At 40.2% G+C, this 25,655-nt stretch overlaps 1 protein-coding gene across 1 annotated transcript in view; it reads right to left on the bottom strand.

Moving 5' to 3' along the window:
- Positions 1–5,530: 5,530 nt before the first annotated feature.
- The window catches only part of LOC105732468 (carboxypeptidase E), a 136,842-nt gene continuing 116,717 nt past the window's right edge, over positions 5,531–25,655 (bottom strand). Inside the window, exons 4-9 of the mRNA XM_021674243.2 lie at positions 21,184–21,301; positions 18,948–19,130; positions 15,289–15,428; positions 10,858–10,957; positions 8,489–8,607; positions 5,531–6,330 (exon numbers count right to left, since the gene is read on the bottom strand). Coding sequence (XP_021529918.2) covers positions 6,232–6,330; positions 8,489–8,607; positions 10,858–10,957; positions 15,289–15,428; positions 18,948–19,130; positions 21,184–21,301 — 759 coding nt within the window. The 3' untranslated portion in view covers positions 5,531–6,231. The remainder of the gene's footprint in view (positions 6,331–8,488; positions 8,608–10,857; positions 10,958–15,288; positions 15,429–18,947; positions 19,131–21,183; positions 21,302–25,655) is intronic.

The raw sequence follows: 25,655 nt of genomic DNA, 5'->3' as shown, positions 1-25,655 counted from the left end.
GTTGCAAACCATAGTCAATATCAGCTTGGGTAACACTGATAACCCAGCTAAGCGAAATCTTTGACCTGTTTTGAAAAACAGTGATCCTCAGGGAATTTTGCAGTGATTTAAATTAAAACTAGAATTACGTACTACCTTAGAAGTTCAAGTCATAACTGAGTTGATTCACAGGCTGATAGTTTAGGAGAAAAAATGAAAAAGTAAAGAATCAGACCATTTATAAATGCCTAGAAAGATGTTTACTTAAGGACAGCAAAACCAGGATGCGGTGTATTTACAAGGTGAGACGTAAAAGCTTAGGTATATTCTATCTTGACATTTTTGAGGTATTTGTCTCAAGTGCCATCTAGTCCTAACCACAGAAGACAGTCATCATGCGAATTTTTAAAAGACAAGTTGAGCAATATGTTGGAACAAATGATGGTTTTTCAGCCTCCCACAACACCAAATCATGGAAAGATTTCAGAAGTTGTCTGTATAAATAAAACATGAATGTCAACGTTCATGCCTCCCTTTCTGCAAGTAATGTTTACCTTTGTTTATGTGAAAAACTGGAAATCAAAATATGAGTTCAGATTAGCTATTTTTCCATAGTAATGTGTCTGATTTTCATTCTCGGTGAGGGGAAAAAAAAACAAAGGTCAAAATAATGTTCATTATTTGTTAAAATCAACTGCTCAGTCCCCTTCTCTTCTTATTTTTCTTACCTAAAGCAATTTCACTTTTTTTTGCAGGTGGGGATGGATTCTTGCTCTATCGCCCAGGCTGTAGTGCAGTGGTGAAATTTTGGCTCACTGAAACCTTCGCTTCCTGGGTTCAAGCAATTCTCCTGCCTCAGCCTCCCAAGTAGCTGGCACTACAGGTGTGCACCACCACATCTGGCTCATTTTTGTATATTTTTTTAGTAGAGACAGGATTTCACCATGTTGCCCAGGGTGGTCTTGAACTCCTAAACTCAGGCAATCCACCCGCCTTGGCCTCCCAAAGTGCTGGGATTACAGGTATGCGCCACCGCACCCAGCCCCACTTTATAAAAAAAAAAAAAAAAAGAGTCACAAATCTAAAATACTACATATTTAATGCCTCTTTAAAAAAATTAGGCATTCAGCATAAGTTGCCCATTTCTTCTACTCCTAAGTTCAGAAGCAATTGAAAAATAAAACACAGGAGATCAATAGACAGACAGAGGTTAAACTGTCAGCTTTATTACTGAAAAACTGATTGGAGAAAATGACATTAGATTTGTGAACCAAAGATCCTGTTAATACTCTGTGACTGCCAACTCTCTCCTCTATCCCAATACACACCCAAAGTCTACCTCTGCACCCAAAAGAAAGTTTGGAACTGCTTCTAGGCAGGAAAATGGAAAGTTGACAGTCCTTTGGTTGAGTTGTTCTACCCAATTAGCACCCCTGTCATCACCTAGCAATCGGGTAACTGATTTCTCTGCTGGAAGAAGTGTGTGAGGGGTGGGGCTACAGGCCATGAGTTTTATTTCAATGGAGGTCCTTCAACACAGAAACATGAGCCCAGGGAAAGAAATTTCCTTCCCAACAGTGTTCAATTCTATGTCCCTCACTCCATTAGATAAAAGCAGAGCATGTTAACAGCATGACCAGGACAGGGAGTTTTGAAGCCCTGTGTCAAGATAAACGGGTAAAGGACAAGACTACATGGAACTAACACCTTCCTTCTAACGTTCAAATGGGTGGTCCATCTGGCCTATGTGGCCCTGTGGTGGAGACATATCCTGCATCCTCCCGTACATTTCCCGCATTCTGTTCAGTTAGGCAAAGCCATGTGACTAGTCCTGGACAACAAAATGTGAGCAGAAGTGACATGTGTCACCTCCAGACTAAGGCAATGAGAAGGTCCACTCCTTAGATCCAGCCTCTCCTCTCTTCTGCAGTGAGTGGGGAGGTCCCGCATTCCAGATGGTACAACTATGCAGGTCAGGATCTCCACCAATCTAGGTCCCAAGGGAACAGAGGGAAGTTGAAGAGAGCAAAGTCAAGGCCACGGAGAACAGTAAAAACAGAAAGCTCTTGCCAAAGTATAGAATGCATTCTGAAACCAGAAACATTTTCCACCCCCAAAATAGGAGGCCCATAAAGTATTTGCTTGGCAAGATTTCTGAGTTGCTGCAGACCTGAATACTGGGCCCCTCTCGTTCCTCACCGCATCGGGTGGACGTGTTTACTCAGATTGTCTTGATCCTGTTCTACCACTGAACACTGGGGGTGAGGGATGCATTTTACCTGTTTTCTGATTTTACTCATCCCTGAAACAGACTGGCCACATACAGACCTGACACAGAGACTGTTGTGAGATCACTCAGAGATCCTGAAATTGACACTCAAAGCCATGATCTGATGTGAGTTTAAGCTGTCTCCCTTGTAAAGCGAGTCCTATATTTGGGAAAAGGAGAGCAAAGTTGTGTTGGCAGCAGAGAGAGGACTACAGGAGTGACAGTGCTTACCAAACACTGTGGTTAGACAAGGCCATGTAACCAGCTCTGACTTGTGAGCTGTGGGCAGATGTGGCCCGTTATCTTCTTCTGCTACCCACACAAGAGACTGAGGAAACCTTTGGCTGAGATGGCAGAGCCACAGGTGGAAGCATTCTACGTAACTGAGTCACAGCAGGCAGCACAAAGTTCCTGGAGAGTTACTCGGACCTACAGACTTTGCATGGAAAATAAATTCCTGTTAAGTTAGAACACTAAGATTTGGAGTTGCTTCTTACAGTAGCATACTGTCTCATCTAAAGCTTGAGAAGCAAAATTTTGAAGCTCTTCAGAGCTCAGTTTCAATCTCATTTTTCTTTTTTTTTTTTTTTTTTTTTTTTTTTTTGAGACGGAGTCTCGCTCTTGTTACCCAGGCTGGAGTGCAATGGCGCGATCTCGGCTCACCGCAACCTCCGCCTCCTGGGTTCAGGCAATTCTCCTGCCTCAGCCTCCTGAGTAGCTGGGATTACAGGCACGCGCCACCGTGCCCAGCTAATTTTTTTGTATTAATAGAGACGGGGTTTCACAATGTTGACCAGGATGGTCTCGATCTCTCGACCTCGTGATCCACCCGCCTCGGCCTCCCAAAGTGCTGGGATTACAGGCTTGAGCCACCGCGCCCGGCCTCAATCTCATTTTTCTTCTCACTCTGTGGGCTTCTCTTAGGCAATTTTATATCTTCTCGTGGCTTTAAAGTTCATCTGTGTGGGGAGTACTCTCTTCCCAAGTTTGCCCCAGATGACTCTGGATCATATCTGCTGTCCTGGCATGATCAATCATGCCCCTTTCATTTTCAAAACTGCCCTGGTTTGGAGGATTAAATTATTTGGCCACCATATGTAAATGGCAATCACAGAGAGTCCTTATTTTATGATGGGATTATGGCACAATAAACCCATTGTAAGTTAAAAATATTATAAGTCAAAAATATATTTAATGCTGGCAACACAGCAGATGGTTCCCAATTTATAATGGTTAGACTTATGATTTTTTAAAATCTATAATGGTGCTAAAGTGATACACATTCAATAGAAGCCAAAACTTTATCATAAGCACAAGAAGTTCAACTTATGATGTGTTTAGGTTTGGATAAACACATTGTAAAGTTCAAAACAATCATAAGTCAATCCATTTTAGGTCTGAAACCATCTGTACACTCAAATCTCCATCTCTAATTCTAGGCCCCTATTTATTTATTTATTTATAGTCTCACTCCGTCTACCAGGCTGGAATGCAGTGGAGCAATCTAGGCTCAATGCAACCTCCGCCTCCCGGGTTCAAACGATTCTCCTGCCTCAGCCTCCCAAGTAACTAGGCTTACAGGCACCACCACATCTGGCTAATTTTTGTATTTTAAGTAGAGATGGGGTTTCATCACGTTGGCCAGGCTGGTCTCCAACTTCTGACCTCAGGTGATCTACCCGCCTCGGCCTCCCAAAGTCCGGGGATTACATGCGTGAGCCACTGCACCCAGCCTAGACCTCTTTTTAGACCTTCATACATAGAATATCCAATCACATACCCAGCTCCTCCACTTGTATCTCTTAAAATTTTCTATATCAAAATCTTTTTCTTCTCACCTTCCCAATTTGCTGCTTCTCCAATAGGCCACATGTTGTGCACCCATTGCTCAACTAGAAACACAGTGCCATCATTGACAGCTCCCTCTCCGTCAAGGCCTGTCAATTCTACCTGTGTAGACACATGTCACAAACCCACCCGCTTCTCATCTCTTGCCACAATCTGATCCAAGTCACCCTTTCTTTAAGCCCCTGCAACACCTTCCACACTGGTCTCTATTCTTGCTTCTAGTCTCTACACAGCAGCCAGATAATCTTTAAAACATAAGTTAGGTCACATCCCTTCCGAGTGTAAGAACATGTAATGATTCTAAGAACAAAAATACTAACTCCTCAATTCTAATCCATAAGGTCCTGCTTGATTTTGTCTCTGTCAAGCTCCTAGGATTTACTTCCCACCTCTCCCATCTTTCTGCTCCTTCATTCTGTCCTTCTTCAGTCTCATTCAAGCCACGTTTTCTACCCCAATGCCTTTGCACCTGCTATTCTGTCTATCCGGCAAAGACTGTTAGATGTTCCCCAAAGTCCACTTCTCCTCACCTACCTGGGCGCCATTCTAGACTACCTTTCCCAGACTCCCTTGCAGTTACTGTGGCCAAAGAATGTACAATCCCAGGCAATATGATGTGAAGAGAAGTAATGCATACCACCCCCAGGCCTGCCACAAGAACCCCTCTACATTCTTCCCATTGCTCTTTCTCCCTTTCCGTTGGCTGCAAGGGAGATGACTGCCGATGCAGCTTTGGTGGACATGTGCAGAAGATGGACGATCTTCTGTCAGAATGAATCCCAGAACGTGGTCTCAGACTGTGTGAAGAAAAATGACCCCATCTTTCTTTCTTCCATTCAGCACAGGTACCTGAGCAAAAAATACACTTCCACTGTGTTTAACCCATGATCTATTTGGGGGCCTATTATGATACCAGCACGATTTTAACCAAAACTTGTACTTGCAGCATTGATCAACCACACCACCCCCACCATGCACACACACACACACACACATACTCCTACCTCAGGCACTCTGCATTGCTCATACCCAGTCAATATTCCAGGGTGTTATATTAAGATGCAATCCCTAGCTCCCCTCATCCAGTCTAACTGAAGTTGCTCTGTCATTCTTTCTCTCTGTACCCTACTCTTTTTTGTCATTTTACTTATCACAATGCATAACTACAAATTAACTTGCGTGTTACTTAGAGTTTGCGTCCAAACATTAATTTGTGTGTCATTTATTTAAAGGTTGTGTCCAAAATCAGAACCTTTTGCCTGCCACAGTAATATACATAGACTTTGCAGTACTCGGCTTACAGCAGTCACTTAACAAATTTTAAAATGTACGGGAGGAATACAGGAGAAGCCACTATGAAGAGGATACATTTTTGTATCACAAGACCACAATGCTAGACCAAACATCTCAGAGAATTAAAATACACACCCTGGGGATTTTTTTAAACCTTTATTCATTCAGAATGCAATTCCGGGCCACTCTACAACCAAGAGAAAACCCTAAGCTTTTAGGCGGTGTTAACAGACTAAATAATATAATAGTGTTGACCCTATATGTACAAGCGAGAAGTCGATTTTTATTCTTTTCATAAAACCTCTTTGTAAATATGTATCTTTTCCTCCCACCAAAAATGCATTAACAAGATCATGCTTATAGTTAGTCAGCACAAGAAAAAAATGACAATTTCTACTGAACTATTTAAGCCTTGCAGTAGAGTGCTCACAACTCCGAGCTGTATCTGTTAACCTTTTCAATAGCCTCCATTATGTGACACTGTCACCAATGTAAAATAACTTCACTAATTTTTAAAAGCTAGAATTACTTAAAAAGTTCTGCATTGTAAATAATACCAGGAATATTGCATTTAAGCCTAGGATGGCAAATTACTTAAATCTTTTCTATACTTTTTGTGTAATATATATATATAGGAAAATGAATACTATGTAAGAGAATGAAATAGATGAAGTTCTTATATTTTTACCTAAGAGCCTATTTAAGTAATGTTGATTAATATTTAAATGATTAAAAAATAAATCAATGTTAAGTATTAACTGCACAAAATCTAAAAAAAATTGACCACATTACATCATACTACATTATATAGGTAGACTTAAAGCAGCTAACTAGAAGCCTTTTTAAAAATTCAAAGTTTCTGACATCATTTTCCACCATTCCATCAGTTCTTCCTTCTCCTCTTCTTTCCTTTCAGAAAATGACTCCAGTTCAAAATCAACCTAAACGAGAAAATCAGGAGCATATTATTTTATCAAACTGCATGTGTTTATTTAAATTGAAATTTTAAAAAATGTAAAAGCAGTTTACACTCAATCTAGTCACCTGAATTAAAGTAAATAATCCAAAAAAAAAAAAAAAAAAGCTCTTGTGATAAACAAAAGATACTTTCAGGGGGAAAAAAATTCAAAAGCCTTATGTTTGAAATGTGCTTTGATTTAATAGCTTTGAAGACAGATATAATTCAACAAAATTCCAGCTCCAGTCTCTTCTTTTCATAAAAAGGTATAACTGGCCAGGTGCAGTGGCTCACGCCTGTAATCCCAGCACTTTAGGAGGCTGATGCAGGCAGATAACCTGAGGCCAGGAGTTTGAGACCAGCCCAACCAACATGGTGAAATCCTGTCTCTACTAAAAATATAAAAATTAGCCAGGCATGGTGGAGCGTGCCTATAATCCGAGCTACTTAGGAGACTGAGGCAGGAGAATCCCTTGAACCCAGGAGGCAGAGGTTGCAGTGAGCCGAGATCGTGCCACTGCACTCCAACCTGGGCAACAGAGTGAGACTCCATCTGAAAAAAGAAAAACCAAAAAGATGTAACTTATAGTTAATTTTCTGCCTTTGGCTATTTAGTGAGCACCTCCTGTCAGCCTTGAATCTTCTCCTAATAGCTGAGGGAATGTGGAAGGATACAATTCAGCGTGCTGGTATCCCAAACTACAAGGTTCTGCTTTACAAAATCTTGAATTTATTAAAGAAACTGACAAAAGCACATATGGGTCCAAGCCACTCCCTTTGTGAATAGTAGTCTTCATCAGGTCTATGGAGAAGCCACACACTCCGTGTAAAAGGCTATTCAAAGTAGGCAATCCCCAACTCCAATCCCCCTCAGGCCCCATTCCAGATGGAACCAAGAGTTTCTTGATTTGGCCACTTAAACGCCTGGTTATCTTGGAACGTGATTACCTTCACTACATCCTTACATAATACATGCCAAAAAGACAAAGGATCAAAATAGTTGATCCTTTACGACTTGCTCCTGGGGCAATTTTTCTAGGTTTCCGTTACCCGAACATACTTCTTGATTTTAATACATATACGGCCCAATGTAGACATGCACAGAATCAAAGCCATATACCAGTCAAAAACTCAAGATATTTTGTTTGCAAAAACCGAGCATTTATACTCCAGGTTTTCGGTGCATAAACAAAAAAATAATAAATTCTTTTCAAGTAAGCCTTGTAGACTTTCAAGAAATCCTACAAGTATTCCCATGGTCCCAGGAATATAATACAAAGACTGTAGTAAATATAATACAAAGATAGTAGTACATTTTGCTCTAAGAGAAATTTTGGTCTTATCACCATCACCTTCCTAACAAACAAATGAGATCTACTTAAATAAGATATGGTTTTTGATAGTACTTAGCACAGAGAGCCTTGCACATAGAATATTCCAAATAAATGTTTGGTTAGCATCTAAAATTTTCTTTTATGGCATCTTTTTTTGGTCAAATATTTATTGAGAAAGGCACTGTGCTAGGTTTTAAAGATAAAAAGATAAATGGAACAGAATCCCATGTAGATTGAAATCAAGGTTAGCAAACAAAAATTTAATTTTTTAAAGTTTTATTTCATTTTCTTGTAAATCTCTTCAAAAACTGAGAAGTAGTAATAAAGCTTGATATTGCCGGGCGCGGTGGCTCACGCCTGTAATCCCAGCACTTTGGGAGGCCGAGACGGGTGGATCACGAGGTCACGAGATCGAGACCATCCTGATCAACATGGTGAAACCCCATCTCTACTAACAATACACAAAATTAGCTGGGCATGGTGGCGCGTGCCTGTAATCCCAGCTACTCAGGAGGCTGAGGCAGGAGAATTGTCTGAACCCAGGAGGCGGAGGTTGCGGTGAGCAGAGATCGCGCCATTGCACTCCAGCCTGGGTAACAAGAGCGAAACTTCGTCTCAAAAAAATAAATAAATAAATAAAGCTTGATATTGACTTTGCTCAGTTTTCTAATCTGTTTAATGGCGATAACAATGTTACCCACCTCATAGGGCTAGTATGAAGATTAAATACAAGTCACTTCAGTATGCCTGACAATGATAAATGCTTAATTCTTGTTATAATGCTTGGCTATTATTCTGATAACTTACCCCAACAGCAGGGCTATAAGGAACTGCCACTTTCTTTGTTATTGCTAGATAACCTGGAGCTGAGGCTGTCAGTTTATAGTTTCCAGGTATAAGCAGTCTCCAGTAATCACCATCCTTTGCTGTAGGAAAGCAGAATATCAAATCACAAAGCACATGAAATAGGCAGAATTATAAAATGCATAATTATATCATCTAAGGAATACCCAGTCTAGCTCAGTTCAACTTTTTTGATTCTCTAATTTTGAAGTAAATATATGGGGAATTTAATGAAATTTTATTGAATAGGGTGTGAAACTCTCTTTGCAGGCTTCATTTCTTATAGCTACTTCACAGATATCAATGTAAAAATGTCTAATAAACCTCAGAAGATCATAGACCTTCTAATCACTTCAGGAGCCACACAGGTGAAAAGACAGATGAAGTCCGCAGGCAGCAGGATCAGAACATACAACCATCATGTTTTGACTCTTGCCAGATGAAGACTTGACGGTCAGAGATTCTTTCACGGTGTGTGGCCCAAAGGTAGTGCCCTCAGGATCTCTGAGGCCACAGTTAGAAATTTAGATTTCTAAAGACTTAGAATACATTGGGTACTCTAGTCCATTGAAATTACCATTTTCTTAAGTCAGTGATTCTCAAACTTGAGCGCAAACCTGGGAAACTTGGTAAAATGCAGTATCTGATTCCAGCTCCTGGGTTCTGCATTCCTGACCAGTCCGAGGGCAATGATAAGGCTGCGAGCAGAGGCCACACTTTGAGGTCCAAGGTCTTCATAGACACTTCACACCTCCTCCTTTTTCCTAACACCACTACACATCCTGTTCATCCTCACTGCCGGTTCATACTTTACATCTTATTTCATTGCAAAAATAGGTACAGTCAGAAAAAATTAAGCCCCATTACCATATCGTCAAATCTACCTCTAAACCCACATCTCCTTCAGCTAGTGCTCAATTGTCTTCTTTGCTTTATAGCAAAATTTCTGGAAAGGTTTGTCCACGTTCTCAATCTCAGAATGGCTCTTCTCTTATTCTTTCTTGAACCCAGTCCAATCAAGCTCCCACCACTCACACCACTGAATAGATTTTGTCAAGATTCTCTGAACTGCTGAATCCAAGGATTCATTCACAAGGTTCATCTTAGTTGGTGCTTTTTCACTCACAACTTCCTGAAGCACTTTAAGGCCTCCAGGACAACACACTTCATTTTCTTTCTACCTTCACTTCTGTTGCTGGTTCCTTCTTATCATCACCTTGCCACTGAAAACCTGGAGTATCCTAGAGCCCCTCTTCTGAGTTCATTTCTTTCCACCCATTTATTCCCTAGGTTAGATTTTCCTAAACGTTTCATATCATGGAATGCAGAGAAAATAAATTATTTGTATGATACTTTAGGACTAACAGATAGGTTTCTTGTGGCAGGGATACTACCGCCGGATTTCACCCTCCCAGCTAAGGGGGTAAGATCTTGGCACAGATTCTGGCATACTGGCTGGCACCTAGTGGGCTGTTGATACATAAAGAATGGAGTTTTAGAGGACAAACTTTTTAAAGACTTTTTTTAAAAACCCAAGCTGTAAATGTGAAGGTTAAGAAAGAGGTGATGATACAGAGTGGTTTGGGACATAAGTTAAAGGTTAATCATCATAAGGTCTAAAAAAAGTCGTAAAGAGTTTATAGCTAAAAAGAAAAAGCTGTCGTTATTGAAAAGATCTCAACAAATGTCAAACTAAAATGACCTGGATCAGTGTTTATGAATGGCAGTGGGTAGATCTGCCAGAAAAATACATCATTTTTCCCACACTGGGAAAACGGAAATGGAGCTCAAAACCTAGAAGTAACTAACATCACACTTCAATCCTATAAATTATTGTTTAACCTTGAATCCCTGCGGATTTATTATATGGATTAAATGTAAAAATGTGTGAGAATTTTTAGGCACACAACCCACAGCAGTTTTCTTCCTTCCCCTTCCCGCTCCTTCCTTCAGTCTCCCCTTTCGCAGCTCATTAGCACTTTTTAACAGAGACGAGAAAGTCACTGGTATTTTAACTCCAGCAGCTCCTTTTCCTTTGCCTGAAGAGCCGCGGAGAATCAGCATGAGTGGCACCACCTCCCTGCTCTGGGACGAGGTAGCTGAGGAGAGGGCGCCATCTGCTGCACTTAGATTTCTAACGCAGCAGCCGTCCTGGGCTCCACTCGGCCTGATTCCACAAGTAAAACTCCACCAGGTCAAAGTTGAGAGATGCCTGTAGTGGTGACTCGGGCTATTTGTTTATCTTAGGAGAATATAAGACTTATAAGTACGATAATTAGTAATTATGCTCGTGTACTTAACGCTAGAGCCTCCAGATTGTGGCAAAGACCCACCGGATGTAACATCGTGGTCTATTCCTTCCACGGAGATGGTGGCATTGGCAATTGGATTACCTTGAAGGTCTCGGACAAATCCTTTAACTCCTCGGTGTATCTGTAAATGTCAAGAACAACCAAAAAATTCATATGACCTGTAAATTTATAGAAATGACCTTAAATATGTTTCATATCAAGAGTTCCTTATTTTCCAGCAAATATTGTAAATCCCCATTGTTTAACAATCAAGACACGCACAAAAGGCCACTAAATTTTTTGTGCATTTTATTCTGCCTTTCCTTAGAGAAATGAAAATTAATATCTTGTCTGAGTCCAAAAAAAAAAAAAAAGACTTTAGTACCTTCCAAATCATAAAAAAAAAGTGTCATATTTGTAAAGTTCTAGTCCTGGCGCATTTCAAAACTCACTCTCTTTTAAATTTGGTCATCTTTGTATCCCTTATAAGGCTACTGTTAATTAACAAGGATATCATAATAAAAGTCCTTTAGACCAGGAGTGGTGGCTCACACCTGTAATCCCAGCACTTTGGGAGGCTGAGGCGCGTGGATCACGAGGTCAAGAGATCGAGACCATTCTGGTCAACATGGTGAAACCCTGTCTCTACTAAAAATACAAAAAATTAGCTGGGCATGGTGGTGCGTGCCTGTAATCCCAGCTACCCAGGAGGCGGAGGTTGCGGTAAGCCAAGATCGCGCCATTGCACTCCAGCCTGGGTAACAAGAGCGAAACTCCATCTCAAAAAAAAAAAAAAAAAGAAAGAAAGTTTCTAATTTCTACCTCACTGTAAAGTAAGTCAGTTATCACTACAAGAACATATTATTTGCCTGTATTAGACACAAATATATTCGGTTAATATTAATGGCTTTGCTTTTTTCTGCCTCTGCAATCCAATGCTTAAATTGCAGTATGCAGTTTAACAAATAGTAAAAGAAGTAAATGTCTGTGATATGTCAACTTTTCTGTTTGAAAAATTCCAGTGTAGAAATAAATCTCAGTAGATGTGTATGGGCTGTGTCAACTCCCCATGAATTCAGACTGGAAAACTCGGATTGTATGGCTTTTGCAAAAGAAATCACAAAAGTCCAAATTTCACTCATGCCTGGAGAAGCCATTTTACTACACTAGTGCTACCTGCAATGATCACTCCCCAGATTCGCAGACATCCCAGTTTCAGTGAAAGCTGAAAAAGCATCCAGAAGATTACCCACTGTTGCTAGAACTGTTTACATCAGTAGTCCCTAAACCCTCGTGTACTTAATGTCACCCAGAGAGCTTGCTGCAAATGAAGATTCTTGGGTTCTGCACTGCAGAGAGTGTGATTTAACGGTAGGAGAGGAAATTCATTTTTAATAAGAACTCTCGATCAGTCTGATGCAGGTGCCCATCAACCATTCTTTAAGAAATTCTTTGAGAATTTTGTGAACTAGACTGTTCCAAAGCTATTGAGTGGAAGGGAGGCTCTTCTCCTTAGCAAACTCTTTAATGAGATTTACAGTTCTAGCACCTGCAAACATCTCTTTAAAACTCTGCAAGGGATTTCCTCTCAAACAATTACAGAAGTAGATCTCCTAATCACCTATTTTCCATGAGTTGTAAACTAGTCCAAGCTTAGATTGTAGGCCCAGGTGTTTAATGACTAATCACCACCATTGTCAAGACAACAATTACAACACAGAACTTCTGGCAGCCCTCACTGATTTTTCATCAGCCTTTGTTTCCCTAAACTGGAGCGTTCTATGATGCAAGCTGGATTAGCTGATTATAAATACCACTCACTGATCCGACACAGCTTGCATCATAATGGCAATGCCATATCAAGGTATAGATCACGTGGATCTGTGGACAGAGCAAATTCTTATTCCAAGTGGCAGAAAACAGGACTGTATAAGTTTATCCCTTTTCTTTTTAGCTTATTTATACATAAATTGATATCACTGTTAGAGGAATTGGATGCATGCCCACCTGCCACCATAAATATGACAAATCTCCTTTTCCTTGATGGTAATAAGATGTGTTTTATTTGTTTTGTATTATATTTTTTCTCAAGAACTAAGAGATGATTTCAACAGCAGCTAAGCCTGTTTCTTTTTTTTTTTTTTTTTTTGAGACGGAGTTTCGCTCTTGTTACCCAGGCTGGAGTGCAGTGGCGCGATCTCGGCTCACCGCAACCTCCGTCTCCCGGGTTCAGGCAATTCTCCTGCCTCAGCCTCTTGAGTAGCTGGGATTACAGGCACGCGCCACCATGCCCAGCTAATTTTTTGTATTTTTAGTAGGGACGGGGTTTCACCATGTTGACCAGGATGGTCTCGATCTCTTGACCTCGTGATCCACCCGCCTCGGCCTCCCAAGGTGCTGGGATTACAGGCTTGAGCCACCGCGCCCGGCTAAGCCTGTTTTTAAATTGTTGATCAGAATGATGATTTTATTGGCATCAACGTTAGTAAGTCTTATGGTACAGCTCCAAGGGGCCTTTTCCAAACTCCCATGATTGGGTTAGGTCCCCTTCTGTGTACTGCCATTGCTCCTTGTAGCTAAGCCTTTTTTTTTTTTTTTTCTGCCAGTTATCCTCCTGTCTTGTGATTAGGTAATCATGTTTCTGACAGCACTAGTGTGAAACCTTCCTGAGGGCGGTCACTAGCCCCAGTGCCTCACAGAATGCCTGGGATGCGAAACTGGTCAATAAATTTTTGTTGCAAAAATATATACATAAAATTAAAAGCACTTTATTAAGGAGGCATTCTTTGATATCTAAGTGGAGAACACCCCAGTCAGTCCCATCTTACTTGCTCTATCTAGAAACGTATTTTTCCATCAACTTCGCTCTTGGAAGATCCATCCAAATACAGCTCTCCTCAAAGGAGACATTCTGTAGGGATTCCCATCAAAGTTGTTCTAGGGTCATTGTGGACTACTTATCCTTAGTTTTAGTTATTGGAAAATATCTTTTTAAGCTAACATGCAGCAGTAATCTATTGATTGTTTACAAATCCTGTGGAATGAGTGTTTTAATCACGGTCTGTCATCAGTGGGTCTATTCCATGATAGTCCCCGGTAAGGTATTACAATATACAAATATTTGGCATGTGTAAAAGAAATCCTATGCTGATTTTGCTTTTGCTTTTCTTTTTTTTTTTTTTCTATTTTTTTGGTAGAGCAGCCTTTCTTCAAGGGAGGCTACAGAAAGACATAGGGACCACTGCAACAGGGCCTTGCAACAGTGGAGAAAGAAACTGGATTCAACTCCTGGTTTTACTTTTAAAAAAGTGTTGATCTTATATGTATATGTTTATAAGTACATATATACATATAAATACATAAGTGTTTCTTTAACGGCATTTGTTTATGCCAAATTAGCTTAACACATTGGTCTGGACTATTCATTGGCACATGAAACTAACATCAGTCTACTTGACTTTGGGTGTAAATGGCCACATTCAGAATAAAATTTGAAGGCTGTCAAAGCCCTGCAGGAATGAACAGACTCTTTTAGGTGCTTCCCCCGCCACTGCCACTGGTGCCAATGTCTACACACTATACAGGGGGTGTAGTTGGCAGGGGACTGGCCAGAGTAGGTGAAGGATTTTATTCTGGCAGATGGTGAGATTCCCCACAATTCTATGTGGATCCCATTGGAATGGCTACATAAATGACTCTCTGGTAAAGATCCAAGCTTCTGTTCCGAAAGGCAGTATAGTATGGTGATTCTGGAAACAGATGCCCTGGATTCAGATTCTAGCTAAGCAATTTCAGGTGAGCTGTCTAACTTCTCTGTATCCCTGATTCCTTATCTTTAATTTAGTGATGATTTGATGACGATGATGATAACTTCCCTTATAAGGTTGTTGTGGCGATTAAATGCACTTATTATTACATAAAAGGCGTTTAGAATAATGCCTGGGAAATAGTAAATAACCAGTAAACATAACTCATTATTATTATTATTGCCCGGGATGCAGCTGAGTCTAGGGTGAGAAAGATGAGGCCTGTAAAGCTCAAAACTTATGGAGACATTCACTCTCAAGTGCTAATCCTGTACTCGCAGGCCCCTGAGAAGAAAATCCTCCTGAAAATTTGCATTCTAGGTGCCTCGCTTGCCTCACTTTGTCCTGGCTCTGCCTGGGATGCCTCAAGTGATCAGGGTGGGAGAGAGTCCTAGGATTGCCCTTGCTTAGAATAATACAAACGAAAACAAGATTCTACATCTTTTCTCTACACCTCTCCAGTTTAGTCAGTTCTTGGTGAATAGTCACGAGCCACAAAACCTACGACAAATAAAAGCCTAACTGAAACACTGCTGACCCCTGCCTTTCAAATGCGGTGTTCTCATTCTGCACCAGATGGATTCCCCTGGACTCTTCTTACAAGACCATTGTGTGGCAGGTTTAAATGCTTCTAACTCTTGCATTTTATGCTAGGGACTGTGTTTACCTGCTCGAGGTAGCTAATAAGGGAGTTTTTGTTATCCTCCCAGTAGGTCTTCAGAGTCTCTTCAGGTGGGAACTTCTCACAGCTAAGCTCCACGGTGATCTCAAAACAGTTGCTGCTAAGGTAATTGAAGTCTTGCATCCCTGCCAAAATGCCAAATGGAAAGTCGAAATATGCATGAGGAGCCTAAAACTCTACATATACGAGTCTTCTGAATCAAGAACCAAGTAAAAAATATGCAAACCAAGACATTTGGGAAGCCTGTGGGAAACCGTAAGGGAAATCATCTGCTGTAAGGGAATGAACAGCATAGGTGGGGGATTGTTTTACCTGAAAAGCACAATCTCTCAAGTTCCTAAGCAAAAGAGTTTGCTGCAACAGAGTGCTATTGCAAACATCACCCAACTTCCACATTGCTGGAATGGGCTTTGAAGAAGACAGCAGGGTAAAAGACGCCATACCTACTGATCTGTTAAAGAAATGCACATCCCTCTAAGTGTACCTTTCTACTGGAGAAGATCGTGGAGCTTCATGTGAGATGATCTGACATATTATATTTCTCCTTAAGCCCAATCAATATCATAGTGTATTCCTGAGGAGTCTTGAAATATACTACTGTCCATCAAGGAAAATGATGAGACAAGTCTCAATTGTTTTAGATTCTTTGCCAAAGCTAAGGATGTACTGTGGAGACAGGTCTATGCCTTTCTCCAAAGATGATTTTGAGGGCTCCAAATTTAAAGGGGAGAAGGTGGGATATTGAGAAGCACACCGTTTTCACATAAGCAAAAGGGGGCAGAGGAAAAATGTGGGGAGTTATGGGGATCACTCCACCAGCATAGAGACCCCTCCGTGTCTCCGCCATTACGGAGTTAGAGCCCGGACATATTCTTCCCCCGCTGAGGGCAGTCGAGCTGAGGAAAAAAGAAGGAAGTGATAGAGGCCTGAGTTTGCAGAAGCCTATTCTTGATCCACTGAGCTAATGGCATGTCTGGGTGAGGCCTGCGTGACTATTTACGAGACTATTGTCTCTTGAAGTTCCCGTTCTGGGCTGGTTTTATGACTCTGTTTACCTGCATTCACTAAATCCCGTGATCGCTCACATGTTACTAGAAAAATGCTACCCCTCAAATTATCACTCGCCTTGATGTTATTTACCGTAACTGTAGTCATTGATAAGAGGATAAGAATCTTTATAGGATAAGAATCTTTTGTTTGTTTTGGGTTCAGCGATCTTTAGATAAACCTGTATGCTACCCCCTCCCCTGCTTACTTTGTAATTTTCTCTTCCCTCCTGATAAAACTATTGTAATGGGACCTACATCTGTCACTGTACGAAAAAACATATATAAGCTCCTGTGCACAAAGAATAAATCGCTGATCTGAGCACAGCTCATTTCAGACCTCCAGACCCATTTTTCTCTATCTCTCTTTTCTTCTGTGCACTCTCTCTTCCAGGTATTGGGACCCTCTTGCTGGTCAAGAGACCCCCAGCAGACATGCCGATCTCACGGACCCCAACAGGGAGTCTGCATTTTACATAAGATAACACAGACAAAAATGGGGCAGGGGAGCAATCAGATATGCATTTGTATCAGGCCTGCTGGGATGACTGTATTTATAAAGATAAGATATCCATTTACATGGCCATGGTGAAGTTTTAACAGCTCACCAGGAATTTCCTTGTGGGCAAAATATGGGGGAGGCATGTAGTCTTTCGTCTTACAGTCATCTTATTTAGGAACCAAAAGGGGAAGGTGGGTGTGCATGACCCAGTTCCCAGCTTGACTTTTCCCTTTAGTTAAATGAGTTTGGGGTCCCAAAATTTAATTTCCTGTCACACTTTATATTAATTCAACCATCACTGAGTATCTACTACATATAAGATATAATGATAACAATACTTCAAATTGCACCAGAGAGAATGTTCTGCATCCAGAACAATTTTAATTTAAATCTGACTCAAATTAGTAGTGGATGCCATTAGTGCCCCTCAGATTGCTTTTATGGAGCCAGGACATCCAGCCTCAAACTGCTACAGGTGTTGGCTGCTAAGAGCTCACAGCTACCCCATCCCCACTCCTTTTCCAGAGAATTGCTGGTGGGAGCCAGAATCTCCCACACGGCTTGGGAGTTACATCCTCTTATCTCTCACTCCCAATTCCTTCTAGCAGCCCACAACCAATGGTTGACCGATATGGAGCCACCAAAGGCTGGTCCCCATCCCTCAAGGGGAGACAAATCTGCCCTGATTTATGCTCCAGGCTTTTTCCAATGGCTTAGACCAAGGCTGGGCTTTACCTGAGACCATACCCCTGTTTAGCTCTATCCTCTTCCTTGACCCACTTCCCTCACTTCCCCACAGGATTTTTCCTAGAAAGTGCTCCCTTAATAAATTACAGCATCCAAATCCCTATCTCAGCCTCTGCTTCTAGAAAATCTGACCTAAGACATGGATGCAATTCACTATATACAGAACTGAAGACTATCAAAGCTTCCTTTAATTACTTAGTTAAGTGAGACATAATCATTGACTAATACTAATTTTATTGTTAATAATGTTTTTATCAGTATTTTACTGATATAGATCACTTTATATTTTGCAGACAATACACTATTTGTTCAAAAAGGTGTTCCAAGAAATCATTAAAGTTTTTATAAAAATTAAAATATAAAATTACTTTCCATCCGATGTACTAGACATGCTCTAAATCCTAAATTTGATATAGATCATATTTCTCAAGCTATTGGGGGAAAGTCTGATCTGGTTAAAATGCAAAATATGAACAAAAACAGAATTAACATGTATCAGAAAGAAAAAATCAGAAAGAATATTTTTCTCAGTACATAATTCAACACAATTAAACATATTAAACAAACCAATACCCTACCCTACAATTAGCTAATGCTGCTACTACCCTAACCAATTTTCCTTTTCCAGGTAACCCATAGAAAATTTTTCTTAAGCAAAGAGAAAAGAAAAAAATATAGAAATATCTTTGCATTTCACTCTTCATCCTCGAGTGTTAGTGAAAATAAGAGCTCTGTAAAGTCCGCCCTGGGACAAGGAAGCCAAGAGAGCTGCCTTTGCTGACTAGGAAGGGCTCCCCAGCTGCCGTCCCACATGGCAACCGCTTCTATTTCAGACTCCATAAAAGGCGGAAAGCTACCTGATCTAATATGGATTATTAGAGTAGTGAACATAAACTAAATATTCCATGTCAAACAGTCCCCATTAGCCCATCATTTAGTAAAAAAGTAGTGTGCACCAGGTTATGCTATAAGCCAAAGCAAGCCCTCTAAAATGTATATTTACCTATAGTGAAAGCATGACTGGCATATACTAAGGATGCCATCTTATTCCTTAAGGCTGGAATTTAAAAGTAGGTAGTTAACAATACTCAATTTATTATTTTCCCAATGAATGTCTTCAGTTCATTTCCTGAATCTCTTTAATTAGCATCTCAATTTTTAAAATCCACAAAAACAAAATTATACACAATAATTATTCATGCAAAAAATTGACTTGAATGGAAGAACCATAGATTCCGTTTACTTTTTAATGATGGAGGACGATTGAAGATTCTCTAAATCTAAATCACTCTCTAATCTACATGGTCATTGTAAAGAAGCTACTATCGGACAGCTCACTGAAAACTCACCTCCAGGTACACTGTACCAAGCACCACCATTGGTGGTTCCGTCTACAAAGCTGCTGTCATCATCATTCTTGCGACATGGTGGCCGACTGGGGTCAGACATGGCTGGGTTGAAAGAAGAGTATGCCCGGGCCAAGCTTTGGAAAATGGCATCATCTGGGGAGGAGCTGTATTCATGAGCACTACCTAGAAGACAAATCCATAATGTTAAAGAAACAAGCACAGACCAAGCAGCACTGCATGTTTTCTAAAGAGCGATTCAGTGTTGAGTAATTGTATTGTTGATGTATTTTTTTACTTATGTAACTATGAGAAAGAGGCAAAAGCTTAAATACTAAATAATTACACTTAGTTTTTAAGTTATAAAATTTCCATTCCCAATACTACAAAGTAGAAAGTGGGTAGAATGTACACTCCACTTATTAATTGAAAGCTTCACAAGAAAAGGTAATAAAGTCATGGTAAACTAGGCCTGAGAGAATAGCAGGGAGATTTTTATCAAAATGCTTAATTTTAAAAAGTACCTATATCAACCTCATACCCACTATCAATCATTCTCATATATACCATTCAATATCTGGTTTTAGATTTTTTAAATCTACTGTATGTATTATAGAAATAAGTAACATTTTGATACACTGTATTCTTATTCAGGCATTATAAATTACGGAGGCCTATAAGTTTCCCAATTATCAGCAAACCACAAAATCTCTAAATTTACTTAACAATATTATTTCACTAAAGATGTTCTTCACCACTCAGTTTTCAATATCTAAAATTATCAACCCAACACCACCATTAAAAAGTGGGCAAAGGACAAGAACAGACATTTCTCAAAAGAAGACATACAAGCAGCCAAAATAATTGGGAAAAAATGCTCAACATCACTAATCATCAGAGAAATGCAAACTAAAACCACAATATCATATTACATCACTCAGAATGGCTATTATTAAAAAGTCGAAAAGCAACAGATATTGTCATGGATTTCCACCACTGTTGGTGGAAACATAAATTAGTACAACTTCTATGGGAGACAGTATGGAGATTTCTCAAAGAACTAAAATCAGAACTATCATTCAACCCAGTAATCCCACTACTATCTATCCAAAGGAAAATAATCATTATATAAAGAAGACACGGGCACTCATATGTTTATGGCAGCACTATTCACAAAAGCAGAGTCACAGAATCAACCTAATTGTCCATCAATGGTTGACTAGATAAAGAAAATGTGGTACATATACACTATGCAATACTATGCAGCCATATAAAAGAATGAAATCATATATTTTGCAACAACATGCATGGAGCTGGAGGCCATTATCCAAAGTGAAATAATTCAGAAACATAAATCAAATGCCACATATTCTTATTTATAAGTGGAAGCTAAACAATGGTGTACATGGACATAAAGCTGGAAATAATAGACCCTGGGGACTCCAAAACGGGTGAGGATGGGAGGAGGTGAGGGGTGAATAATTACCTATTGGGTTCACTCTTCTGGTGATGGGTACACTGGAAACACAAACCTCATTATGTAATATATCCATGTAACAAACCTATACATGTACCCCTGAATCTAAATTTTTAAAAAGAAAATAATCATCCTATGTTTACAAAGAGCTAACTTTCCAAAGGCCTCTGAGAATGGATGCAAAGCAGGAAATTCCCTGGAGCAACAAATATCAAGTTGAAAATATCTATCTGACTGAAGCTTGCTTTGTCTGAAGCTTAACTAAAACTAGTTAGAGAAAGCCAAAGCACCACTTCCCGTCCCTGAACCAACAGAAACAGTTCCAAATGCAAAACTGTGTGAACACAATAAGACACGTGTAGAGATCCACGTGGGCCCTGATCAAGCACCAAGAGGCTGCCGCCATGTTTAAGCCATCTTCTACATGAACCTACACAACTTCTGTAATCTCTCCACTTTATCAGTGTCCAGGAGTGACCCAAGTTTATGCCTTGTATTTTCTCCCTTTCTGTCGGCTAGGTACTCCGTCAAGATCATGTTTCCCTTCACCTAAACTTTGAAAAAGTGAGTCCTTTTCTGCCAAATAGATATGCCAACAACATATGAAATGATGAGGAGAGGTTTCTGTTAAACATATTTATTTCAATAGGCAAAAACATGTAATGACCAGTTTCTTAAAAGAATATTACAGAAATCATCCTATAAACCCTTGTACAGTATTATAAACTTTGAGCCAATTAAAGCAGCAGGAAGAATACCTACCACTCCGCGTCTCATCATATGGATAATTGGCCACAAGGTCTCCTCCATGGAGATTGGCAGAGAGTACAAAAGGGATATCCATAATCCAGTGAATGACAGCCTTGGTCTCAGGAGCAAGCTGTACAGATGAGAGATTAAAAGGATTATAAATTTAACAATCATTGGTATGGTCACGTGACAGAAAAGACACAGGAAATGTAAGGGAATAAACTGAAAGTTGGTCATATTTTAACTACTTTGCGGTTGTCTTCATAGAAAAAATAAAGGTTCCTATAAGAGCAGCATTCCTCATGTCTAACTTTCTCAGATTTATAATGAAAAATATTTCAATAATGTTTAAATTTCTTTCAAAGTTTTATTTTTGTGATCTGCCAGTTTTCCTCCCTTTGTAACTTGAAAACCAGCATGCAACTCACAAATTTTGGGATATGTCTGTCTGATCTGTAGTGGCTCAAACATTATTATTATGAATAGTTATGGATAAGACAAGGAGAAAAGAAAATAGTTGAACCGCAGAACAAGATTTGTCCTCTGTAGTGGTTCAAAAATGTGGTAAAGTTTATTTCCAAATTTTGCTTACTGTTTTCCCAACTCCCCTCAACTACTTCAAAGATTGTTCCTATAAAAGAATATTAGTTTAAGTCTCTTTCTGAGTGGATTGTAAAATATGTTTACTTTGGAATGGTCATCTTAAATTTTAAAATAAAGGCAAGTTTCAAGAATTCATGTTAAGTCTTTAGAATGATTCACTGCCCCTCATATCTTGGAACCAAAACAAAGGAAAATAGAAATGTACACCAAAGAAATAATGTGGACCCAAAAGCTGGATACTTTCATGCAATGAGTTTTTAATAGCAACTAGGAAGACTCTTAAACCCTAAGTAACTCTTTGATGAAAAGAAAAGGTTTTACTGACTATGTAATCCATGCTGTTCTTTGGGACTAAAAGTCTAATGGCATCAGTAGAGTTTGATGGTTATAATAAGATATTGTATTTGTATAGCTCCTCTCAGTTTATGAATAGCTCTCACACGAACTATTTTGTTGCACTTCAAAACATTCGCATTGGCTATGCAAAGATATTCATACTCATTTCACAAAGAGGAATCTGAGAGTTGAGTGTGTTAAATAGCATATCTAAGTTCACACAGCTAAGAGTTCATATCCAGTCTGTGAAGCCATAAGGCTCAAGCTGTTTTTAGTGTATCAGCTTTAGTCTATTAAAATTATCCTATTTTCGAAGATGGCCGCTTAGGAGGAACTCGGGAATGCAGCTCCGAGAGAAAGCACAGAGGGTGAGTGGACGCCGTATTTCCAGACCGATTTTTACTGCCCACAAACCAGGAGATTCACACGCAGAGGAGCCACACGGGTCGCCAGCGCCGCTGGTTTGAACGGCGCAGCCGCTGGGCCGGCACCCTGAGGCAACGCTCACTGTACAGAGTGAGAGAGTCTGAGTCCCCTATAAGCCAGCAAGGGGATCTGAAATGGGGAGCCAGGCCAGCGCCACGAATCTCAGAGCCGCGGCTTTAGCCAACGCAGCGGCTCCGGAGGCAGATCAGATGAGACGGTGTCCCCTCTTACCCAGCAATAAGACCTGAAACAGGGAGTGAAGACAGGAGATTCCCGAGCAAAAAAAAAAAAAAAAAAAAAAAAAAGCGCCACTGCAAACACAACAGAACCCGGGACGGTCCAGCTCTGTGGAGGAGGGGCGTTCTCCATAGGCACCCTGCTGTTCCCAGGGCAATCTACCAAGGCAACCCGCCACTACAGAGACTCCGTCGTCACTACAGGGGCGGGCCAACATAGCGGAAGCAGTTCTAACTACACCCAGAAGTTCACACGGAAGCTGGGTGGAGCCCACAGCAGCTTAGCGAAGCCTCTGCAGCCTGAGTGTGACTAGGCTGCCACCTTGTGGGCAGGGAAAACAGCAACCGCACAGGGGAACATCATAAAACCATAACTCCCTGGGACAGAACACCTGGGGAGAAGAGCAGGGGGGTTATGAGTTCTGCCACAGCAGACTTAAAATTACCAAAATCAGAAAGACAACAACTACAAAGTCAACAGGTGGATAAATCCACAAGATGGGAAGAAACCAGCGCAAAAAGGATGAAAACACCCAAAACCAGAACACTTCTCCTCCTACAAGGGATCACAACTCCTCACCAGCAAGGGAACAAGACTGGATGGAGAATGAGTGTGATGAAATGACAGAATCAGCTTTCAGAAAGTGGATAATAAGAAACTTCCGTGAGCTAAAAGAACATGTTCTAACCCAATGCAAAGAAACTAAGAACCTTGAAAAAAGACTTGACGAAATGCTAACAAGAATGGACAACTTAGAGAGGAATATGAGCGAATTGATGGAGCTGAAAAACACAACACGAGAACGTCGTGAAGCATGCACAAGTTTCAACAGCCGAATTGACCAAGCAGAAGAAAGGATATCAGAGGTCAAAGATCAACTCAATGAAATAAAACGAGAAGGCAAGATTAGAGAAAACAGGGTAAAAAGGAATGAACAAAGTCAACAAGAAATATGGGACTATGTGAAAAGACCTAATCTACGTTTGATAGGTGTACCTGAATGTGACGAAGAGAATGAATCCAAGCTGGAAAATACTCTTCAGGATATTATCCAGGAAAACTTCCCCAACCTAACAAGGCAGGCCAAGATTCAAGTCCAGGAAATACAGAGAACACCACAAAGATATTCCTCTAGAAGAGCAACCCCAAGACACATAATCATCAGATTCACCAGGGTTGAAATAAAGGAGAAAATACTAAGGGCAGCCAGAGAGAAAGGTCGGGTTACCCACAAAGGGAAGCCCATCAGACTCACTGCAGATCTCTCAGCAGAAACCCTACAGGCCAGAAGAGAGTGGGGGCCGATATTCAACATCCTTAAGGAAAAGAACTTTCAACCCAGAATTTCGTATCCAGCCAAACTAAGCTTCATAAGTGAAGGAAAAATAAAATCCTTTGTGAACAAGCAAGAACTCAGAGAGTTCATCACCACCAGACCAGCTCTACAAGAGCTCCTGAAGGAGACACTGCACATAGAAAAGAACAACCAGTACCAGCCACTCCAAAAACACACGAAAAGGTAAAGAGCATCAACACAATGAAGAATCTGCATCAACCAAAGGGCAAAACAGCCACCTAGCACCAAAATGACAGGATCGAATTCACACATAACAATATTAACCCTAAATGTAAACGGACTAAATGCCCCAATCAAAAGACACAGATTGGCAAATTGGATAAAAAGGCAAAACCCATCAGTGTGCTGTATCGAGGATACCCATCTCACATGCAAGGATACACAAAGGCTCAAAATAAAGGGATGGAGGAAGATTTACCAAGCAAATGGAGAGCAAAAAAAAAGCAGGAGTTGCAATTCCCATCTCTGATAAAATAGACTTTAAAGCAACAAAGATCAAAAGAGACAAAGGACATTACATAATGGTAAAAGGATCAATGCAACAAGAAGAGCTAACAATCCTAAATGTATATGCACCTAATACAGGAGCACCCAGATACATAAGGCAAGTTCTTAAAGACTTACAAAGAGACTTAGACTCCCACACAATAATAGTGGGAGACTTCAACACACCATTGTCAATATTAGACAGATCAACGAGACAGAAAATTAACAAGGATATCCAGGACTTAAACTCAGACCTGGAACAAGCAAACCTAATAGACATTTACAGAACTCTCCACCCCAAATCCACAGAATATACATTCTTCTCAGCACCACATCACACCTACTCTAAAATTGACCACATAATTGGAAGTAAATCACTCCTCAGCAAATGCAAAAGAACGGAAACCATAACAAACAGTCTCTCAGACCACAGTGCAATCAAGTTAGAACTCAGAATTCAGAAACCAACCCAGAACCGCACAGCCTCATGGAAAATGAACAACTTTCTCCTGAATGTTGACTGGATAAACAATGAAATGAAGGCAGAAATAAAGACGTTCTTCGAAACCAACGAGAATGAAGACACCACACACCAGAATCTCTGGGACACATTTAAAGCAGTCTCTAGAGGAAAATATATAGCAATAAGTGCCCACATGAGAAGAAAGGAGAGATCTAAAATTGACACCCTATCGTCAAAATTGAAAGAGCTAGAGGAGCAAGATCAAAAAAACTCAAAACCTAGCAGAAGACAAGAAATAACTAAGATCAAAGCAGAATTGAAGGAGATAGAGACACGAAAAACCCTTCAAATAATCAATAAATCCAGGAGCTGGTTTTTTGAAAAGATCAACAAAATAGACAGACCACTAGCCAGACTAATAAAAAAGAAAAGAGAGAATAACCAAATAGATGCAATAAAAAATGACAAAGGGGATATCACCACAGATGCCACAGAAATTCAAACCATCATCAGAGATTATTACAAACAACTCTATGCACATAAACTAGAAAACCTGGAGGAAATGGATAAATTCCT

This window comes from Aotus nancymaae, unplaced genomic scaffold (genome assembly GCF_030222135.1).
Source record: "Aotus nancymaae isolate 86718 unplaced genomic scaffold, 86718_ANA_hifiasm-v0.15.2.pri h1tg000033l, whole genome shotgun sequence".
Classification (NCBI taxonomy): Eukaryota; Metazoa; Chordata; class Mammalia; order Primates; family Aotidae; genus Aotus; species Aotus nancymaae.
The sequence above is the reverse complement of the archived record's forward strand: the minus strand, read 5'-3'. Positions and strand labels throughout refer to the sequence as shown.